This window comes from Lissotriton helveticus, chromosome 7 (genome assembly GCF_964261635.1).
Source record: "Lissotriton helveticus chromosome 7, aLisHel1.1, whole genome shotgun sequence".
Taxonomy (NCBI): Eukaryota; Metazoa; Chordata; class Amphibia; order Caudata; family Salamandridae; genus Lissotriton; species Lissotriton helveticus.
Genome location: NC_136068.1, coordinates 1,042,712,293 through 1,042,733,266, shown reverse-complemented (window position 1 = coordinate 1,042,733,266; position 20,974 = coordinate 1,042,712,293). Strand labels below are relative to the sequence as shown.

The window sequence follows — 20,974 nt, the reverse complement described above, 5'->3', positions numbered from 1 at the left end:
AAAACAACGCTGTCTTAATCTGGACGGACAATATGACAGCCATGTACTATATACAAAAACAGGGGGGGACACACTTTGCAACTGTCCCAGCTTGCACAGAACATTTGGAGATGGGCAATTCCTCAAAATATACATCTACTGGCGAAACACCTTCCAGAAGTTCACAATCAGATAGCAGATCTGTTGAGTCGGCAGTCACAACAGATTCATGAATGGGAACTACATCCACAAGTTCTTCAGCCATTCTTCCAGAGGTGGGGTCATCCACACATAGATCTGTTTGCCACCCACGAAAATGCAAAATGCCCAACCTTCGCCGCCAGGTTTCCACACCCATTGTCCAAGGGCAATGCGATATGGATGAACTGGTCAGGCAGATTTGCATACGCTTTTACGCCCCTCCCACTGATTCCATTAGTAGTGCGCAAGCTCAGACAACAGTCTCTCAAACTGATCCTGGTAGCTCTCACATGGGCACGCCAACCGTGGTTCACCACACTGCTTGATCTCTCTCTGGTTCCACATCAAAAGTTACAGCTCACATCCTCCCTGTTAACACAGAACCATGGAGAAATCAGACACCCAGACCCAAAACAACTGAATTTAGCGATCTTGCTCCTCAAGTCTTAGAGTTTGGTTAACTAAACCTACCACCAGACTGTATGAACATCATTAAAGAGGCTAGGAAACACACTACCAGAGCGTGTTATACCACTAAATGGAAAAGATTCGCAATATATTGCAGAAATAATCAAATTGATCCCCTGGATGCTTCCATCCAGAATATCATTTGTTACCTTTTACATCTACAAAGGTCTAATTTAGCATATTTTTCCATACGCCTGCACCTTGCAGCAATTGCAGCGTATTTACAAAACAGACATCTGTCTCTCTTCAGAGTGCCTGCAATCAAAGCATTCATGGAAGGATTAAAAAGAATAATCCCACCCAGGTTGCCACCTTCTCCTGTGCGGAACCTGAACATTGTCCTTACAAGACTCATGGGACCCCCGTTCGAGCCTCTACATAAATGTGAACTGCAATTCCTAACATGGAAAACAGCTGTTCGAGGCATATGGGCTGCAGATGGTACATTTATGAATAAATCGCCATCTGGTGTTGGGCTCGGATGATTGCACTTTGTTTTTCTTCTGGAGAAGTCTTTGTCGTCATAGGTGACTCCTCCTCTCGGTGTTAGTGCGCATGGGCATCGGCTCCATCCTTAGATTGTTTTTTTCCGCCATCGGGTTCGGATGAGGATCGAAGCGCTCCGGACCGACTTCAACAAAGAAGGTTATAACCGGCGCGTATTCCTTTCCAAATCGACGGTATCGTTATCGAACGCGACTTCACTCCATACCGACGCGATTCGAAGGACGACGACTACGAGAAACTCGACGTAGTCCAGCCCGGGGTCCATGGAAAGGACTCCATTCAAAAAATGTCCAACGTGTGGTGCTAAGTTCCCACACAAGGACCTACACGAAGTGTGCAACCTCTGCTTGTCCCCTGAACACGAATCCAGGGACTGTGAGGCCTGTGCAGCGTTCTCGTCAAAGTCGACGATTAGAAACCGTCGAGCCCGAAGACACGAGGTATCGAGAATGCAGTCACAAGCAATCCCGGAGCTGTTCGAGGACCAGCACCCAGAAGAGGAGGAAGAAGAGGCCGACGAGGCGGGGTCAGAAGCGGACGAGTCCGACGTCGAGGAAATCGACGTCCAACAAACCGTGAGTGACGACGTCCCTTTACCGAAAAACAGACCCCGCACGGTGTCGACCCCGCCCTCGAGCCCGGTCAGACAACCGAAAAAAGTTTCCAACGCCCCGCCTTCGAGCCCGGCAACGAAACAGAAACCGAAACACTCGGTCCCCCATCATAGTGGTTCCGGTTCCGATAAACCGACCACATCGACACCGAAGCACCAGGTCAAGGAAAGCTCGAAGTCGAAGCAGTCCATGTCGACACCGAAGCACGCTTCGGCGCCGAAAACACCCTCGACACCGGGGACATCTTCGATACCGAAGAAGTCGGATCCGAACAAAACTTCGGCACCGAAAATACAAATGGACATTTCAAAGAAAAAACACCTTTCGGAACCGAAAACTGCGGTACCGACACAGGAACACGGAACGGATCCTAAACAAAAGACTTTGTTTATTGACCCAAAGACTGGCAAGGTAGTCACAGAACTACCTAAAAAGAGGAAACATGAACATTTGGACGACAAGGCTCATCCAAAGAAGAGAACAATGGGGACGAATACAACTCCTCCCCCTTCTCCCAAACCTCACACACCATCTTCGCCTCTTCCTCACAATAGGCCAGATATTCCTCCCACACGTCCATCTACACCTACAACAGATGGAGAGAGTGATACAGGGGAGGGGGGACACCCTGGGGATGATGAGGACACAATCCCAGAGGAGGCAGACCCATGGGAGGAGTATAATGTGGGATCAGGTAATGATACCGACCTTGAGTCATATCCCTCAAAACCTTCACCTCCTGATGACAATACTGGGTTTGCACAACTCATTACTAGAGCAGCAACATTTCATAAGGTAGACCTACATACAGAACCTCTAGTACAGGACTTCTTATTAGAGACACTACCTACTGCACAAAAAACATCAGGAACACTACCAATGCTAAAAGGCCTTCTCAGTCATACATCAGAGATATTCAAAGACCCAGTGAGGGCTAGGGTATTGAACCCAAGAATTGATAAAAAATATAGGGCAGCTCCAAAAGACCCAATATACATTAAGGGACAAATTCCTCTAGACTCACTAGTGGTCACAAACGCTCGCAAGAGAGCAAACTCTTTATCTACAGGAGAAGCGCCACCTCCTGACAAAGAGTCTAAACTAATAGATGCCTCTGGCAAGAGAGTAGCATCTCAAGCGGCAAACAGTTGGCGCATAGCTAATACGCAAGCACTACTTGCAAGGTATGACAGAGCGCATTATGATGAGTTAGAAACACTCATCAAACATCTCCCTAAAGAACATCAAAAGAGAGCTGATCAACTTATACAAGAAGGGAAGTTAATTACTAACACTTCAATAAAGTGCGCCCTAGACGCGGCAGAAACTGCGGCAAGGTCGACAAATACAAGCATCATGTTACGGAGACATGCATGGCTCAGAGTGTCAGGATTCAAACAAGAGGTACAAACCTCGTTACTGAACCAACCTTTTGATGGGAAAACACTTTTTGGCACAGGGACAGATGAGGCCCTAGAAAAAATGAAAAAGGATACAGAAACGGCTAAATCAATGGGAGCATTGCAACAGCCGACACAAAGAGGTTCCTTTCGTAGATCCACCTATAGAGGAGGATTCAAAAGTACAGGTACAAACCAACAGCAAACCTCTTTTACACCTACATCACCCAGAGGTAATTCTAGAGGTGGATACAGGGGTAACAACAACAAGGGTAGAGGTCGCGGAAACAACAACAACCGCAACTCTCCAACCCCAAAACAGTGACTTCATAGAGCTTCCCCCAGACCATATAACACCGGTAGGGGGACGCCTATCACAGTTCCTACCTGTCTGGGAAAACATCACATCAGACAAGTGGGTAAGACAAATTATCCAACATGGTTATTGCCTAGAACTCACAGCTACCCCACCAGACATCCCCCCCAAACAGCGTCCAATGAAACAAGATCACCTGACACTGTTAAAACAGGAAGTAATATCACTGCTAGAAAAGCATGCCATAGAGAAGGTTCCACAGCACCAACAGGGAACAGGAGTATACTCCCTATACTTCCTAATCCCCAAAAAGGACGGGTCTCTAAGGCCAATACTGGACCTAAGACCTCTCAACGCATACATAAATTCGGAACATTTCCACATGGTCACGCTCCAACAAGTACTTCCTTTACTGAAGAAAGGGGACTTTCTTTCTACACTGGATCTAAAAGACGCTTACTTTCATATCCCTATTCACAAAGCCCACAGGAAATACCTCAGGTTTGTGGTAGAAGGACAACATTATCAGTTCAAAGTCCTCCCATTTGGTGTCACGACGGCACCAAGGGTGTTCACAAAATGCCTGGCAGTGGTAGCAGCTCACCTAAGAAGACAACAAATTCATGTCTTCCCATACTTGGACGACTGGCTAATAAAAGCCAGGTCGCAAGAGGAGTGTCTGCAACACACACAAAAGACAATTCAGCTACTACACCAGCTAGGGTTCACGGTGAACTACACAAAGTCACACCTACAACCAAACAAAGTTCAACAATATCTGGGGGCTACCATAGACACAGAAAAAGCCAAAGTGTACCCCAACCCAATCAGAGTCCAAGCAATGCTTACAATCATTCAGAGATTTCAGCCACAACACTCACTAACAGCAAGAGTGTTCATGCAGCTATTAGGCATGATGTCATCCTGCATACTGCTAATACCATATGCAAAACTACAAATGCGTCCGCTACAAGAATGCTTAGCGACACAGTGGAATCAGGCTCAAGGACAGATTACGGATCTGGTGTTGGTAGACGACCGCACACACCGCTCTCTGAAGTGGTGGAACAGAACAAACATTACCAAGGGGCGGTCGTTCCTAGAGCCAATTCCACAGGTGACAATAACAGCAGACGCATCGCTCACCGGATGGGGAGCACATATGGACAAATACACAGTACAAGGAAGGTGGAGTGTGCAGGAAAGAACACTGCACATCAACTATCTAGAACTACTGGCAGTGTTTCTAGCATTGAAAGCCTTTCAGATACATGTTATCCACAAAGCAGTCCTGATCAGAACAGACAACATGACAGCAATGTATTATATTCAAAAACAGGGGGGGACGCACTCTCTCCAATTATCCAGACTAGCACAGGAAATTTGGAGATGGGCCATTCCTCAAAACATCTATCTGTTAGCCGAACACCTACCAGGAGTTCAAAACCAGACAGCAGACATCTTAAGCAGACAGTCGGAACAAATACACGAATGGGAACTGCACCAACAAATACTGCAGCCATTCTTCCAAAGATGGGGACAACCAGAGATAGACCTATTTGCCACTCATCAGAACGCAAAATGCCAAAGCTTCGCGTCCAGGTACCCACATCACCTGTCGCAGGGCAATGCGTTATGGATAAATTGGTCCAACAAATTTGCATACGCTTTTCCCCCTCTCCCACTAATCCCATTAGTGGTCAGGAAACTGCAACAACATTCAATGACCATGATACTAGTAGCACCCACGTGGGCAAGACAGCCGTGGTTCACCACGCTCCTGCAACTCTCACAAGTGCCACATCAAAAGCTACGAATTCTACCCATGCACCTTACACAGAACCATGGAGAAATAATGCACCCAGATCCAACTCAATTGAACTTAGCGATCTGGCTCCTGAAATCCTAGAATTTGGGTACTTAGATCTCCCCCCAAATTGCATGGAAATAATTAAACAAGCGAGACGTCCAACCACCAGAGCATGCTATGCAGCTAAGTGGAAGAGGTTTGCTATACACTGTACTAATAACAATATCAACCCTCTAGACGTATCAACAAGGGAGATTATTTGCTACTTGTTACACTTACAGCAATGTAATCTAGCGTACACATCTATCAGAGTACATCTAGCAGCTATAGCAGCATACCTACAAAACAGGCAGCGCATATCACTGTTCAGAGTACCAGCGATAAAAGCATTCATGGAAGGTCTTAAAAGAGTCATTCCACCAAGATTACCACCTTCCCCAGTCTGGAACCTCAACGTAGTACTCACCAGACTAATGGGGCCACCCTTCGAACCTATGCATAGGTGCGAAATACAATTCCTTACATGGAAGGTGGCATTCCTTATAGCCATTACCTCACTCAGAAGAGTAAGCGAGTTACAGGCATTAACAATACAAGAACCATTCCTACAGATACACCAGAATAAAGTGGTTCTTAGAACAAACCCAAAGTTCTTGCCTAAAGTAATTTCAGCATTCCACATCAATCAGCCAGTGGAATTACCAGTCTTCTTTCCAAAGCCACAGACGGTGGCAGAAAGGGCTCTACATACACTAGATGTTAAAAGAGCCATTTTGTACTACATAGAAAGAACACAAGACTTCAGGAAAACTAAACAACTATTTGTAGCATTTTCCCCAACACATAAGGGCAATCCTATCTCTAAAGCAGGCATCGCAAGATGGATTGTAAGATGTATACAAATATGTTACATTAAAGCAAAGAGAACATTAACTGTTCCTCCTAGAGCTCATTCCACAAGAAAACTAGGAGCATCTATGGCATTCTTAGGGAACATTCCCCTAGATGACATATGTAGAGCAGCAACTTGGTCTACACCACATACATTCACAAAGCACTACTGTGTTGATGTACAGGCTGCACAACAAGCCAGAGTGGGCCAAGCTGTATTAAAAACTCTATTTCAGACAGTTGCGACAGACACTGGTGACCACCGCTAGGGAGGTAACTGCTGTACAATCTATTCATAAATGTACCATCTGCAGCCCATATGCCTCGAACGGAATATGCTACTTACCAGTATGCATCTGTTCTTGGCATAGAGGGCTGCAGAGTGGTACATGCCCTCCCTGCCTCCCCGGAAACCTGTGTCTGTCCCAACATTATCTTATTTAGATACATTTACATGGGCATATCTTTATGTACTACACTATACTACTCCATCTAACCCTACTATGGCAAAACAATCTAAGGATGGAGCCGATGCCCATGCGCACTAACACCGAGAGGAGGAGTCACCTATGACGACAAAGACTTCTCCAGAAGAAAAACAAAGTGCAATCATCCGAGCCCAACACCAGATGGCGATCTATTCATAAATGTACCACTCTGCAGCCCTCTATGCCAAGAACAGATGCATACTGGTAAGTAGCATATTCCTTCTTTGTTGCTATTACCTCTCTTAGAAGAGTAAGCGATATACAAGCTTTCACTATACATGAAACATTTTTTCAAATACATCCTCACAAAGTGGTTCTTAGATCTAATCCAAAATTTCTTCCAAAAGTCTTCACTCCTTTTTACTTAAATCAATCCGTACAGTTAGCTGTGTTTTTCCAAAACTCAGACTCTGTAGTGGAAAGGGCTTTACACACTCTAGTTGTTAGAAGAGCTCTTCTATACTATATAGATAGAACTAAATATTTTAGAAAAACAAAACAACTGTTTGTATCTTTCTCTCCTCCACACAAAGGCAACCCCATCTCTAAAGGTGGGATCGCAATTTGGATTGTAAAGTGTATACAGATATGCTCTCTATAGGCTAAACGTACATTAACAGTTCCTCCTAGAGCGCACTCCACACGCAAGCAAGGAGCCTCTATGGCTTTCTTAGGAAACATACCCCTAGAGGACATATGCAAGGCAGCAACATGGTCTACACCACACACCTTCACTAAACACTATTGTGTTGATGTGCAAGCCAAGCAGCAAGCTGCAGTAGGCCATGCTGTCCATAAAACTCTCTTTCAAACCACTGCAACGGATACAAACGATGACCGCTAGGGGAGACACTGCTGTACAATCAATGCTAAGTGTACAATCTGCAGCTCATATGCCTTGAACGGAAAATGCTACTTACCAGTATGCATATGTTCTTGGCATTTGGAGCTGCAGACTTGTACACGCCCTCCCGCCTCCCCGGTACTTGTATCCGTTCCAGTTTTCATCTTACTTAGATGCACACGCATGGACATCCTTTTTTCTTACTTATACTAACTCCATCATTTCCCATCACTGCGAAAAACAATCTAAGGATGGAGCTGATGCCCATGCGCAGTATTGTCCAAGGGAGGAGTCACCTATCTCGTGACTACAAAGACTTCTTCCAAGACAACAACAACCTGCAATCATCCGAGCCCAACACCAGGTGGCGATCTAATGCTAAATGTACAACTCTGCAGCTCTACATGCCAAGAACAGATGCATACTGGTAAGTAGCACAAAACATTTCAACACCATATATATATACATCACACCATATATATACATATATTTACACTTTATACATAGACCACAAACAAATACCAAATAACTGTCTTGTTGCTCTCTTAGCCCTTATTTCAAAGCAGGATGCACTTCACTTTATTTTCCCCAATATGCAATTCCTTCCCAACTAGGTCACCACCTTAGTCACCTACAGGTTTTATCAATTTAAACCCCTCTTTTGTATAGGTACTATCAACTTTTTAAAGCTTTCGGGCTCTTTTGTTGTGACATAAATTCCACGGCTGCCCTGCCGTGAAAAGATGCACCGTCTCCATGACCTTTCAGGGAGGCTGCGCAGTGAATGTACTTTACCAAAATTGAGATCAGTACAACAGCTGCAAGACTAATTACCAGCATGATATTTCGGAACCCGCAGAGGGAAAAATATTGCTTTTTAATGGAACCACACGGAACTTACCAAAGGAACAATGAACTCCGGTCGGGACTGGAAATCCCAGCATACACTGTACTATACGGAAGCACTATGCAAAGGTCAAAGCATGAAATAAAAGCAGATTGGAGCCATCTGTGTGAAACTCCAAGCTGTTTTTAGCAACAAAATATATCCAGGCATTGACAAAGTAGACAACTGGCAAGAATAGATCACATAAAACACAAGTAAAAAATACTAACACATAATCATGATGTCATAAAATTTAATGATACTAATAAAAATGATGGGCATATTCAAATACACACTCATAATGATAAAAGATATACAAGATAATAAAAAGAGAATATCATATTCAATTATTATGTTCTTGTGAAGGGGCGGTTGTCGCGGGCTGAAATAGCAGGCAAGGAGGCCGTATATAGTGGGCTATGCTGGTTTATTAAAGTACACAAGAAAGTCCGAGAACAACAGGTGGTGTGATTCCCGGGGCGTCGGGTCTTGTCCTTCCGTGGGGAGGGTCTTCGTCCGGTCCTTCTTTCTTTGTCCCGGATCCCGTCTTGTTGGCCTTCGGGTCGGATCAGATGTCGGGGAGGTACCTCGGAGGGCAATAAGAGAAAGAAGGGACCGTTAGACCAGCACTGTGGGACAGCAGTCCTCCCGACACCAACACCGGATACGTGTGGGACCAAGAAACGAAGATAAGTGCGGAAAAGGGGAGGAAGGAGGGCGAAGGAGGAGGAAGGGAGTAGGAAGGGTGTCCGAAGGGTGAGTGAGGGGAGAGGGCCAATGCAGTGAGCGTGCTGTACAAAATATACAGTGAGAGGTTCTTTACCGTGCTCCGTGCCTAAATAGGAGAGACTTTACACTATTTACACTGAGCACCTAGGGTGTTCAGAAAGGGGTACTAGGTACTCACGCGGTCCGCCGTAGCCCTCCGATGGACTACGGCCGCTCTTCAGCCACCTCCTCAGGGACTCCACCAATCTTCCGACCATACGTCTTCTTCCGCTCTCTCTGCTCCGTCGTCCTCTCCGTCTGCCTGAGAATCCTGCCACGATACTCCGACGGGGTCCTGGGCGCTGGGGTTGCTTTTCACTGTTGTAGGGGCGGGACTTCCGGGGTCGCATTCAAGTGCTTCCTGTTGGCGGCGTCCGGGGATTGGTTCCTGCATGGAAGAGAGGGGCGGGATACTTCGAGTCACTGTTGCCGCTCCGTCATGGTGGTGTGTTACGGGGTTTCGGCAGCGAGGACTGCTGTGGGGGCCCCTGGATACCGGTGAGTCGTGAGGGGCGTGTAGTCCTGGCGGGGTTGGACGCGGGACAGGATCACAGTTCTCTAGAGGTTAGTGAGGGGAAATAAGCTGAAATAAGTTCCCCAGCTGATTGGAAAAATTGATGTCCGTCTGCCAACGCGTTTCGACACCAGAGTGTCTTCGTCAGGACAATATCAGCATGTATCACTCGTGGATAGTTCTATGTTCCTTCGTGTATTCATTCGCTACAACTCGTTCTGTGAGAAACCGGAACTGCATATCATGTTCTGTTTCTTATGTTACTTCACTCTCGTGTGATATATTGTTGGATTAATTTCCGTGGTAGTAAGGCAACTTCTTGCTTTGAGAAATTGTTCAGATATTCCTTAGTTAAAAACAGGGCCGCCTATAGTGACATTCAGTGGCGCTTGTACGGGTATTCCCAAGTATTCTTTGTTTGGAGGCCAAAATTACTTTCTCATAGGCGCCCACATTGTTTGAAAGGCGTCACAGATGTCGGAAAACTTCAGTTGTAGCGGCGCTCAAGAAGATTATTAACTTCGCGGCAATAGGTTCCCGTCGTCGAACCTGCTGTAGGCGAAATGCCACAACGTCTATGATGGCGGCGAAGGAATCCAAAGGAACAGGTCCTTGTTAACTTCGCGGCAATAGGTTCCCGTCGTCGAACCTGCTGTAGGCGAAATGCCACAACGTCTATGATGGCGGCGAAGGAATCCAAAGGAACAGGTCCTTGACCTGTTCCTTTGGATTCCTTCGCCGCCATCATAGACGTTGTGGCATTTCGCCTACAGCAGGTTCGACGACGGGAACCTATTGCCGCGAAGTTAATAATCTTCTTGAGCGCCGCTACAACTGAAGTTTTCCGACATCTGTGACGCCTTTCAAACAATGTGGGCGCCTATGAGAAAGTAATTTTGGCCTCCAAACAAAGAATACTTGGGAATACCCGTACAAGCGCCACTGAATGTCACTATAGGCGGCCCTGTTTTTAACTAAGGAATATCTGAACAATTTCTCAAAGCAAGAAGTTGCCTTACTACCACGGAAATTAATCCAACAATATATCACACGAGAGTGAAGTAACATAAGAAACAGAACATGATATGCAGTTCCGGTTTCTCACAGAACGAGTTGTAGCGAATGAATACACGAAGGAACATAGAACTATCCACGAGTGATACATGCTGATATTGTCCTGACGAAGACACTCTGGTGTCGAAACGCGTTGGCAGACGGACATCAATTTTTCCAATCAGCTGGGGAACTTATTTCAGCTTATTTCCCCTCACTAACCTCTAGAGAACATAATAATTGAATATGATATTCTTTTTTTATTATCTTGTATATCTTTTATCATTATGAGTGTGTATTTGAATATGCCCATCATTTTTATTAGTATCATTAAATTTTATGACATCATGATTATGTGTTAGTATTTTTTACTTGTGTTTTATGTGATCTATTCTTGCCAGTTGTCTACTTTGTCAATGCCTGGATATATTTTGTTGCTAAAAATTCCTTTGCCCTGATCCAGGATTTTGATCTCACTCAGGGGGTCCTTGTTTTATGCCATGAAACTCCAAGCTGCCCAGGAAGAAGAGGAGGAAGTCCTTGAAACGCGTCGGCAAAGTATCACATCTGAAATATTAATGCTGGCTTTCCTTGAATAAATAAGTCTGGCGACTTCAGCTGCTGTGAGTGCGTCTTTTAAAGCTTTCGGGCTCTTTTGTTGTGGTACTATCAACTTGTTCTAGATTATTTCAATTTATTGTGGTGTCTCCAAATTTCTGTCGACGCGTTTCAGTGGTTGGGCACCCCAGGATATGCTTAAGGTTCAAAATGGCACCAAGAGGGATATAAAGTTTCTCATTAGTCACGATTTGGTCGCGTTAAGGTTATTTGGTATCCGCCACTCCAGGCTTTGTTTGGTCCTTAAAAGATCAACTTAGTTTTCGAAATTGAATGTTGCCATGGTGTAAATAATTATAAATATGTAGATATATGTGCATAGGTGTATATAAGATATGGTTTGTGTCGAGATTTATACGTATTTCTTGACTTTTTAGGAGCAATTGTATGTTCTTGCACTTGACTGCCCTAGTCCTGATGAGTCCAACTATGAATAGTGGCTGAAACGCGTCGACAGAAATTTGGAGACACCACAATAAATTGAAATAATCTAGAACAAGTTGATAGTACCTATACAAAAGAGGGGTTTAAATTGATAAAACCTGTAGCAGACTCTAAGGTGTTGATCTAGTTGGGAAGGAATTGCACATTGGGAAAGATAAAGTGAAGTGCATCCTGCTTTGAAATAAGGGCAAAGAGAGCAACAAGACAGTTATTTGGTCTTTGTTTGTGGTCTATGTATAAGGTGTAAATATATGTATATATATATATATATATATATATATATGTATATATATATATATATATATGAATGATGTTGAAATGTTTTGTGTACATGTTTTTTTCTGAATATAAAAAAAGATAATTTCTTTCAAAAAAACGTATGAAATAAATACAGAACCTTTAATTCAGTACATATATATCTTTTTTGGTCATTGACTATGGATATTCAAAATTGATACATGTTATTCTATATAGATTTATATCAACAGGAAGATTGAAAATAGGATTCTCTTCGGCATACTGTTTAGCTTGTCTATCTATTCCGAGGCATTGTTTATTTATTGCTATTGGCATTCGGTACTTGGGCTTTGGTGTCATTGGAGCCCTGGGCTTGAGCATCACACTGGAGTCAGGGTTTTTCTTCTGGACTATTCTGAATGCTGTTACATAGTGATAGAAGAAAGGGACATGTCTCTGTAGCAACCAATGGATGCTGACTTACACTTGCTTGACCACCTACTTGAGAGTCCAGAGCTGGCCAACACTGATGACTCTACAGACTGATTCTGAGCAGTATTACAGTGTGCAAGATGAGATCAGGGCAGTCAGTGCAGCATCTTCCTGAAGCAATGCGAGTGCAGCGGTAGGTACAAAAATGGTTCCTGAAGACCACAAGAGGGGAAAAGAAGTAAATGTACTAACACAGGATGTTTCCTAATCATAACGAATGGAGTCATTTTACAATACGGACTCCCTGAGTTCCTACATTTTTAGAACGCGCTATCCAGAGATGGGTCTGCTAATATGTGCAATGTTAGCCCATGCCTTCCCAGTACTACGTATCTGAATAGCAGTAAAGCCCGCAACATAAAGTAGGAGTAAATCCTAGGTAGTCTTTACTCCTTCACGCATTGCAACAGGCTTATGATTTTACTGAATCCTGCAATTAAACAAGACAGTCAACAAAACAAAAGTAAGCAGCTGAGGGAATGGAGTGAGTGCGGTTGGGGAGGCAGTAGCGCCTGGGTGTGGAGGAGGGCCTTCCAAAGTCTGAGGAAGATTATACTAAGTAGGATACTGCATATAGAGAATGAGTAACTGACCGTGGTGTCTTCCGCTCCACAGGATTACACTGTTCGTGAGCGGCGTAGCACTGCCCTGCAGCGGGAGGCGCTGTTCCTCCCCCTGCCACTCGCAGTCTGCTTCTTAAACCTCTTGCTTCCATATGTGTACAACCTGCTGGCCCTGTGGGAGAAGCTGGAGTCGCCTGGGCTGGAAGTCTACGTTGCCATCTGCAGGTACCAGAAGGATTACACTGCATGAAGGGGGCGGAGTGTGGCACGCGCAGCACCTGTGAAGTCGTACACTGGACAAGGGATGTAGTCTGTTCAACAGGGAGTATAATGAACGGGGGTGTTTTCCTTCATAGGAAGAATATGGGGGCTAGCAAACTAGAGAGGGGCAGGGATGCTGCACAGAAGGCCAGACTTTGCACAGGTTGGAGTATGTGGCACAGTGGGTGCAGGGAATAATTTCACATTCTAGATTATAAAATTTCATCCTGTGCAGGGATATGGGGCTGTCCTACAAAACAGGCCGTGATTGGGCCGAATTGAGTAAAATCAAGCAAGGGTGTTATTGTGCACAAGGGAGGATATCCTATATGTTTGGTGGTATCCTCGGGTAAGTTGGGGGATGTCCAGTACAAGTGGCAGGGTTGTGTGAGAGATGGGCACCGTTGAATAGCGACAAGTAGAATTATGCACAAGGGAGAGTAAGGTATGCCCACTGGTGGAAAAAGGATGTAATATATCCTGCTCAAAGGCAAGTGGACCAATCTTCTATCCAACCCCTCCATAGGTACTCTCTGCACACACATTCCTTTCTTTCTGGAGTCACTGGCAGATTTTTCTCTCTTTCAGGAACTTGCTCCTGAAGATGGTCATTCTGGGTGTGCTCTGTTATCACTGGCTTGGCCGAAAGGTCGTCTATTTGGAGAACCAGGTGAGTGTCATGTCTCCTACTCGTGTATTGAAGGTGCCTGTGCACTCTCGCTGGAAAAAATGTATGTTATTAAATAACTCACTAAAATTAAGCAGATGTGGTAGAGGGTATGCCCGTTATAAGAGGTGGGTTCTCCTGGTACCAAGTGGGCTGCACTGGAGAAATCGAACCCCACCCCTAGAACTGCATAGTGTTTTTGGCTGGTTGTGAGTGATATGAAAGTCACCTGATGTAATCGTCAGTTTTGTTAATATAAAATGCACATACTTCGATGTACAGTGCCCAATCAAATGTCGTTTTGTGCTTTTCTGGGCTTGCTGGGAGTTGCTTATGGATTTCTTCTGGTTCGTAGCGCTGAGAAAGCCTCATGTTCTCAACAGCGCCACTACCTGAGCCTCTGTACCCAGAGGTCTGGCTGTTTGTCGTTAAAGCTGAGTCGTGACTCTTCAGACTTGTTTTAAGTCAAGGGTTAGCAACAAAACAGGACCACTTAAAGTGTTGAGGAGTGAGATACAGCACAACACAGCACTACAATATCACAGAAATCAAGGGTTTCGCGACAGAATATTTTCTAAAAAGAAATACATCTTTAATCACCTAAAAAAGACCACATAGTAAGATCATTAAAAAAAAGATTAAATTACGTCTTCATTCAAGACATACCCTACCCAATTAGTTTTGGAGTCTAAAAGTGTAAATGCCAGTCATTTTATTTTTGACTTGTAGTTATAAAGCATCAGAAGCACCAGAGAGTTGTATAAAAACAGTCATCTAAAATATTTTTGAAAATAAAATACTCCAACACACAGCATCTCTAAAACATCCTGAAAACAACATGTAATCGTTTTTAAACTCTGACTCTTCAAAAACTGAACTGGTAAGTTTATTTTAAGATTACAGCGGCAACTCGACCTGATGGTGCCAGCCCAAGCACCAAGCCCCAAGCCCCAAGCCCCAAGCCCCAAGCCCCAACTGACATTTTAAGGAATCTATAGTTCCCAAACAACCCAAACGGAGTCAAATCTTCGAGGTTCCATCAGAGATGAAGTATAAACACAGCACAACAGTTCACTAAAAGGAGTAATTCCAAAAGAATAAAAAAACAGTGACCTTATGAATCACCTCAAGTAAAAATCAAAGTGAGCCTTCAGTTTTTCTGAATATGCAAATATTAAGAAATCGTTCTGAGATCCACGTGAAGATAATCACGAAAGAAGGTCACCAGTCTGAGAATGGAATGCAACTTTTGTTATTTGCAAAATAAAGGAATCTTTTTAGCGCAAAATAAGTATCTCAATGGGCCTTGTTATCGACTGGACAGGCTGCTCAGCGTTACCAGCAGCTAGGGTGTATTTTGCAGGATCTTGGCTTTCTTAGCTCAACATCCTACTTTATACAGTAGTCTGACTTCCATGGGAAGCCAATGGAGTGAACACAAATGGTGTCGTAAAGAGAAATACATTTTCCGGATGGAGGGAATTGGCTTCCTTTAGAACACAGCATATCTAGGCTGCATCCAGAAAGTAGTGTATCCTGGGTAACTAACAATTGGCTAGAGGAGAGAGGTATACAGTGAATAGCAGCATTCTGATGGATACTTCTTAATGCTGATTCCTCACGAATATTCATGGGGTATATTACCCATAGGCCAGGCTGGATCTGGAAACTTTAAAGCGGTACAGTTGCGCGCCGGTATGTGGCATTGTGCAGATCTGTGCTGCTGTCATTCTGCTCCAAAAGTGAGGCATATAAGCGCGATCCATGCACGCTGATGTAAGTTCCTTTCTTTCCTTGCTTTCAGACAGAGATCTGGAGCTACTCCTTTGTCTCTGACAAGAAGTTATACAATGCACGACAAAGAAAACTGGAAAAAGAAGGCACTTGCCACCTGCCATTCTTCTGCTCTGAGTCCTCGCTGCAGCAAAGGCTCTGAGATTCCCCTGTAGGCATTTGTGATGCTTCTCTCATGCTTTAAAGCAGCATCAGGATTGGCATGAGTGCCCCGATTTTGCACTCCCAGAGAACCTGTGAGCCTGTGCTTGCTGTCTCGAACCCGGCAGTGCAGCTTGGGTTGGCGACAGCTTATTGCACGTCTATTTGGCCATCCTCAGATGGCCGCCCAAAGTGACAGGCGCACTAATAGCAATGCCCACCACTCCCGCTCGTAACTGCCCCTACGATGGCAACGCCCCAAGCCTCTGCCCGGCCCTTAATACATGAAAAATAAAACGATAATAAACCTGTTTTATTATCTTTTTATTTTTCACGTTTTGAGGCTGGCAGTGGGGGTGACGCTCCTCCGCCATAGCGGAGGAGCTGCCACCGCCTCCCTGCCTACCATCAGAGGAGGCCAGAACAGGTGCCAACAGACAATACCACCACCATGTGGTACGGCAATAAGCAGGGCAGAGCGGGGTTGTGGATCCTGTGCCAGAAGGCTCTCTTCTGCAGGAAGTGGCTGGACCACCTAGGATTTTCTCTGGTGGTTAACCACCTGGCGGGATCTCTAAATGCCAGGGCGTACAAACTGAGCCATTGACGCCTAGTGGACCACAAAGGGCAGTTACAACCAGAAGTAGTGCAGGGCATCTTCCAAGAATGGGGAGAACCCTGATTCAATTTTTTTTACCATCAGCAAGAACGCGTATTGTCAGCATTTTTGCGTGCTGAGTTCTCAAGAAAGCTCTGCCTCTGAGATTCATTCTGCCTAGAGGAGAGTTTGGTACTCCTGAATGCCTTCCCGCTGCTACCTCTCATGCTCCGATTTCTGTAAAAGAACAGGACCGACCCGGCCAAAGTCAGCATAGTGAAACCTGATTTTGGCAAAGAGTGTATGGTACTTGGAACTCCTGGGCATGACCATCTGGCCTCCGATAAAGCTGCTGCTGAGGGAGGATTTTCTGCTGCAGCAATAGGGCAAGGCCTTTTATCCAGGTCCATATAATCTGCATGTCTGTTTGTAGAGCTTGAGTGGCAACAATTGACTGTATTTTACTTTCCTCTTTTGGTCGGTTTTGTCGCACAGCATCCCTCTACAAAATGTCTATAAGCCAGTCAGCCATTGGGAAAAATGTGTGGCTTGGGGCATTACCCACCAGACTGAGCTACTACAAGCCGAGTTGTCTGCAGGATTGTTGTTTGTTTTATCCCTGGCCCAGCAAGGACTTGCTCTGGGTACCGTAAAAGATTACTTGTTGAATCTTTCTGCTTTTTTTTGTGGTTGCCGGATCAGACTTCTTTATTTAAATCACCTGTGGTGATGAGATTCCTGAAAGATGTCCGCCAAAACCTTTTGTGATGCCACAGTGGGACTTGAATTTAGTCCTTACCTTTTTGATGTGCACCTCTTTTAAGCCACTGCTCAGCTGTCCTTAATACACTTGCCATTGAAAACAGTCTTTCTCATTGCCATAACATTGGCTCAGTGTATGAGTGAGCTGCAGGTGCTCTGTCAATCCCCCCACACAACATTCTTCCCATACAAGCAGGTTTTGAGGACCCAAGCTTCCTCTCTGCTTAAAGTGTTCACTCCTGTTGATTTCGGACAGGTTATCAGCCTTTCAACATTCTTTTCTCCACCTGATCCCTCTAAGGATGAAGTGAGAGACTCCACTGTTTGGACCCCAAGCAGGCCCGGACTGGCCATTGCGGGCACCGGGCAATCCCCCGGTCGGCCGCAAGGGTGGGGGCCGGTTTTGTTACAAAGCCGTTTTTGCAGCATAGCTGCAAAATCGGCCCTGTAACAAAATCGGCCGAAAAGCGGCCCTAGCAAAGCGTTCGCCTCCCCGGCGGGGGGCCGGCCGAGCACTTTGCCAGGGCCGGTTTTGGTTCCCAGTCCGGCCCTGACCCCAAGAGAGCACTAACTTTTTATATAGATATCACCAAATACAGTGGGTGGAAGATCGGCTCTTTGGGATGTTCTCCGGGGCAAAGAAGGACCAGCCAGTGCAAAAACAAACCATGAAGATCTGCTATGCACTAGCCAGGAAGCACTCTTCGTAAGGCTTACAGGCTCAAATCAAACAACAATTTTCATACAAAGAATACATAAAATCATGTTAATACAGTTTGGCTTCAATAAAAATGTACCCCATACAAACAGTAAAAGAAAACCGATAAAAAGAAGTGACATATTTAATTTATCCGGCAATAAAAACAGTTATATCAATATATAAAATCCATCAACAGTTTAAAATTTCTAGCACCCTTTCTTCCTGCCGCCATCAAAAAATGTGCAACATAAAAAATCTCCCAAGGGTTATTTAACAGCTGCGAATATAATAAGGCAGGTCTAACTTGCACAAAACCCCTCACCTTTAAAATAGGACTTAAAAACTTTCTCCTCATAGAGCTAAAATGCTCACAAAACATTATAAAATGTATGGTATCCTGTGTTGAGAAATTGTCACAAGTACAGGGGCCTAAATGATTTACCCTACTCCACCCCTGTACATCTGCTCAAAGACCATGAATAAGATTGAAATAAAACCTAGTTAAAAGAAATTGGTTAAAAGGTTTTGTGACAATTGTCAAGTACGGTTCTATCCATGGGACTGTCTTTAACAGGAAATGGGCTTTCACCATAGGTTTCACAATCTCAAACGTCTCTCTTTCTGTAGACAGCACATTTAGAAATTGTACTTTAACCCATGCCAGGTCCTCTTTCACAATCTTTTCTGGAGTGGCAAAAAGTTAAGGTCGTCCCAGTTTACCTAACATTGACTTGACACATTGTATCCATTGGATTTTACTTGCATTGTCCAGCGCTATACAGTCCATAACAATTTCTCTATTCAGCGCCAATTCTGTGTTAATCCATATCTTTATCCAATAAACCACGAGATCCAGCCCAATTTGGTCCCCAACAAAACCACTACCCAACTCTTGATAAATAGCATAGGGAGGGGTAGATTAGAGAACCGCCAGGAGATATCTCATACATTTATTTTCAACTTGCTGAATTTCTACTGCAGGTTTGTATCCCCAAATCGCAGACCCATACTTTGCTATAGCAATAATTTTAGATCTATAAATTTTGGACAAGGCTTCAAGGGGCTTCGCTCCTAATCGGGAAACAAAACCTTGTGTAGCAGCTACGGACCTAGACATTGCATGTTTTTTCGCCCTTTACTGGGGAGTCCAGGAGCCTCTCTCATCGAATAAAACTCCCAAATACGAAAAAGAGGAAACCCCTGACAACTCATCCCCTTCACAATAAAAAGATTTACATTTTTTTGGCTTCTGCCCCATTTTCATCATGTGCGATTTGTTTTTGTTAGAAATGGGATTTCTGGTTGGCTAGGGCTTGCGCCTAAGCCAGGCAGAAACCACCACTCTAGTCAGGGCAAGGAAGTTACACGCCCAAAATAACCCCTGCTCGCACCCTTGGTAGCTTGGCACGAGCAGTCAGGCTTATCCTGGAGGCCATGTGTAAAGCATTTACGCAACCCCCACAGCAACAACATAATAGGCACACCACAAAAGGAACTCCACACAAGGTTATATCAAAAATAGCCTTTGTATTATCATAAAACACATTAGAATAGTAATCGCACAATATACACTGTGCCAACTGGCACTGAGCAATATCTACAGGGTATTATATACACATGACAGGGCCACATAGACCACTGTCAGAACCATCACTTAGTTAAGATAGTAAATGTAGAACCTATAATAAACTTAGAACACAACCAGTAATTACTGGCAAACACTGTACTCAGCATCATCCTGTAACACAAACCATATTATTCACAGTATCACATTTAGGCGTGAAATACATCCTGCGCCACCCTCATAAGCCTAAACCTATTCTACAATTCTCGCATAAGTCTAAACACATTAGACCCTAACCTCCTAAGCACAACTCACATTAGGGAATAATCTCACTAGCATAAACCACAGTAGGCAAATAACCTCATACCTAAACCACAGTAAAGAATAACTCCAACATAAACTTAGTATTCAAGACCTCATAATCATAAAACCACATTTAGAGGCATGAAACCGGGTGCGTAAATTCTAGCAGATAAATCACATTTCCTAGCACCACATAAATCACATTAGGGCCTGACGCCCTACAAACCTAACAGTCCCCCTGGCCAACTGGACTTCTCAAAGGGTCTCAAAATGCCCTAAGTCCAAAGTGTCAGGGAGGCTGCCAATGCAGCAGAATCCATGTGCGCAATTGCGCACACCTAAACATTGCAGCTGGCACTAAGTGCTGCACAGCTGTGAGAGTACGGGCTTAAAGGCGGGCACTCAGCGGCACAGCTCCTCAACTGCAGCGGCCCACAACAGCGATAATTCTCGTAGGACGGTAAATGCGGGCACTCAGCAGCCACAGCTCCTCAGCTGCAGCAGCCCACAATAGCGATAGCGATGATTCTCGCAGGATGGCAAATGCGGGCACTCAGCGGCACAGCTCCTCAGCTGCAGCAGTCCACAATAGAGATAGCGATGAATCTCGTAGGATGGCAAAATGCGGGCACTCAGCGGCACAGCCCCTCAGCTGCAGCGGCCCACAATAGCGATGATTTTGGTAACACAGGCAAATGCGGGTTCTCAGCGGCAACAGCTCCTCAACTGCGGCAGCCCACAATAGCGATAACGATGACTCTGGCAACACAGGCAAATGCGGGCCCTCAGTAGCAACAGCTCCTCAGGTGCAGCGGCCCACAATGGCGATAGCGATGACTTTCAGCCTGCATTCCCCGCAGTAGAACCAGAGGCTCCTGAAGTCTCACCAGAGGCCTCACCTGCAAGCAAAATTCCCCTCACATAGGAATCCGGACGGCTGATGGGTGAAGTCTAATGTCCCTGAGACTTTGGCAGGAGGCAAGCTCAGATCAGGCCCTTGGGTAGTTGCTTCAGCAAGATGGATGAAAGTTTCAAAGTCCTTTCCCTCTCGTTACACAGACAGAGGTTTATCTTGACATTCAGAAGTAACA

At 44.8% G+C, this 20,974-nt stretch overlaps 1 protein-coding gene across 3 annotated transcripts in view; it reads left to right on the top strand.

The window, feature by feature from the left end:
• Nucleotides 1-20,974, top strand: part of TMC6 (transmembrane channel like 6) — a 229,636-nt gene that overhangs the window by 171,147 nt on the left and 37,515 nt on the right. For all 3 annotated transcript variants that reach the window (XM_078653859.1, XM_078653858.1, XM_078653860.1), the window contains exons 13-14: nucleotides 13,146-13,318; nucleotides 13,943-14,024. In XM_078653859.1, the coding sequence (XP_078509985.1) occupies nucleotides 13,146-13,318; nucleotides 13,943-14,024 (255 nt within the window). The remainder of the gene's footprint in view (nucleotides 1-13,145; nucleotides 13,319-13,942; nucleotides 14,025-20,974) is intronic.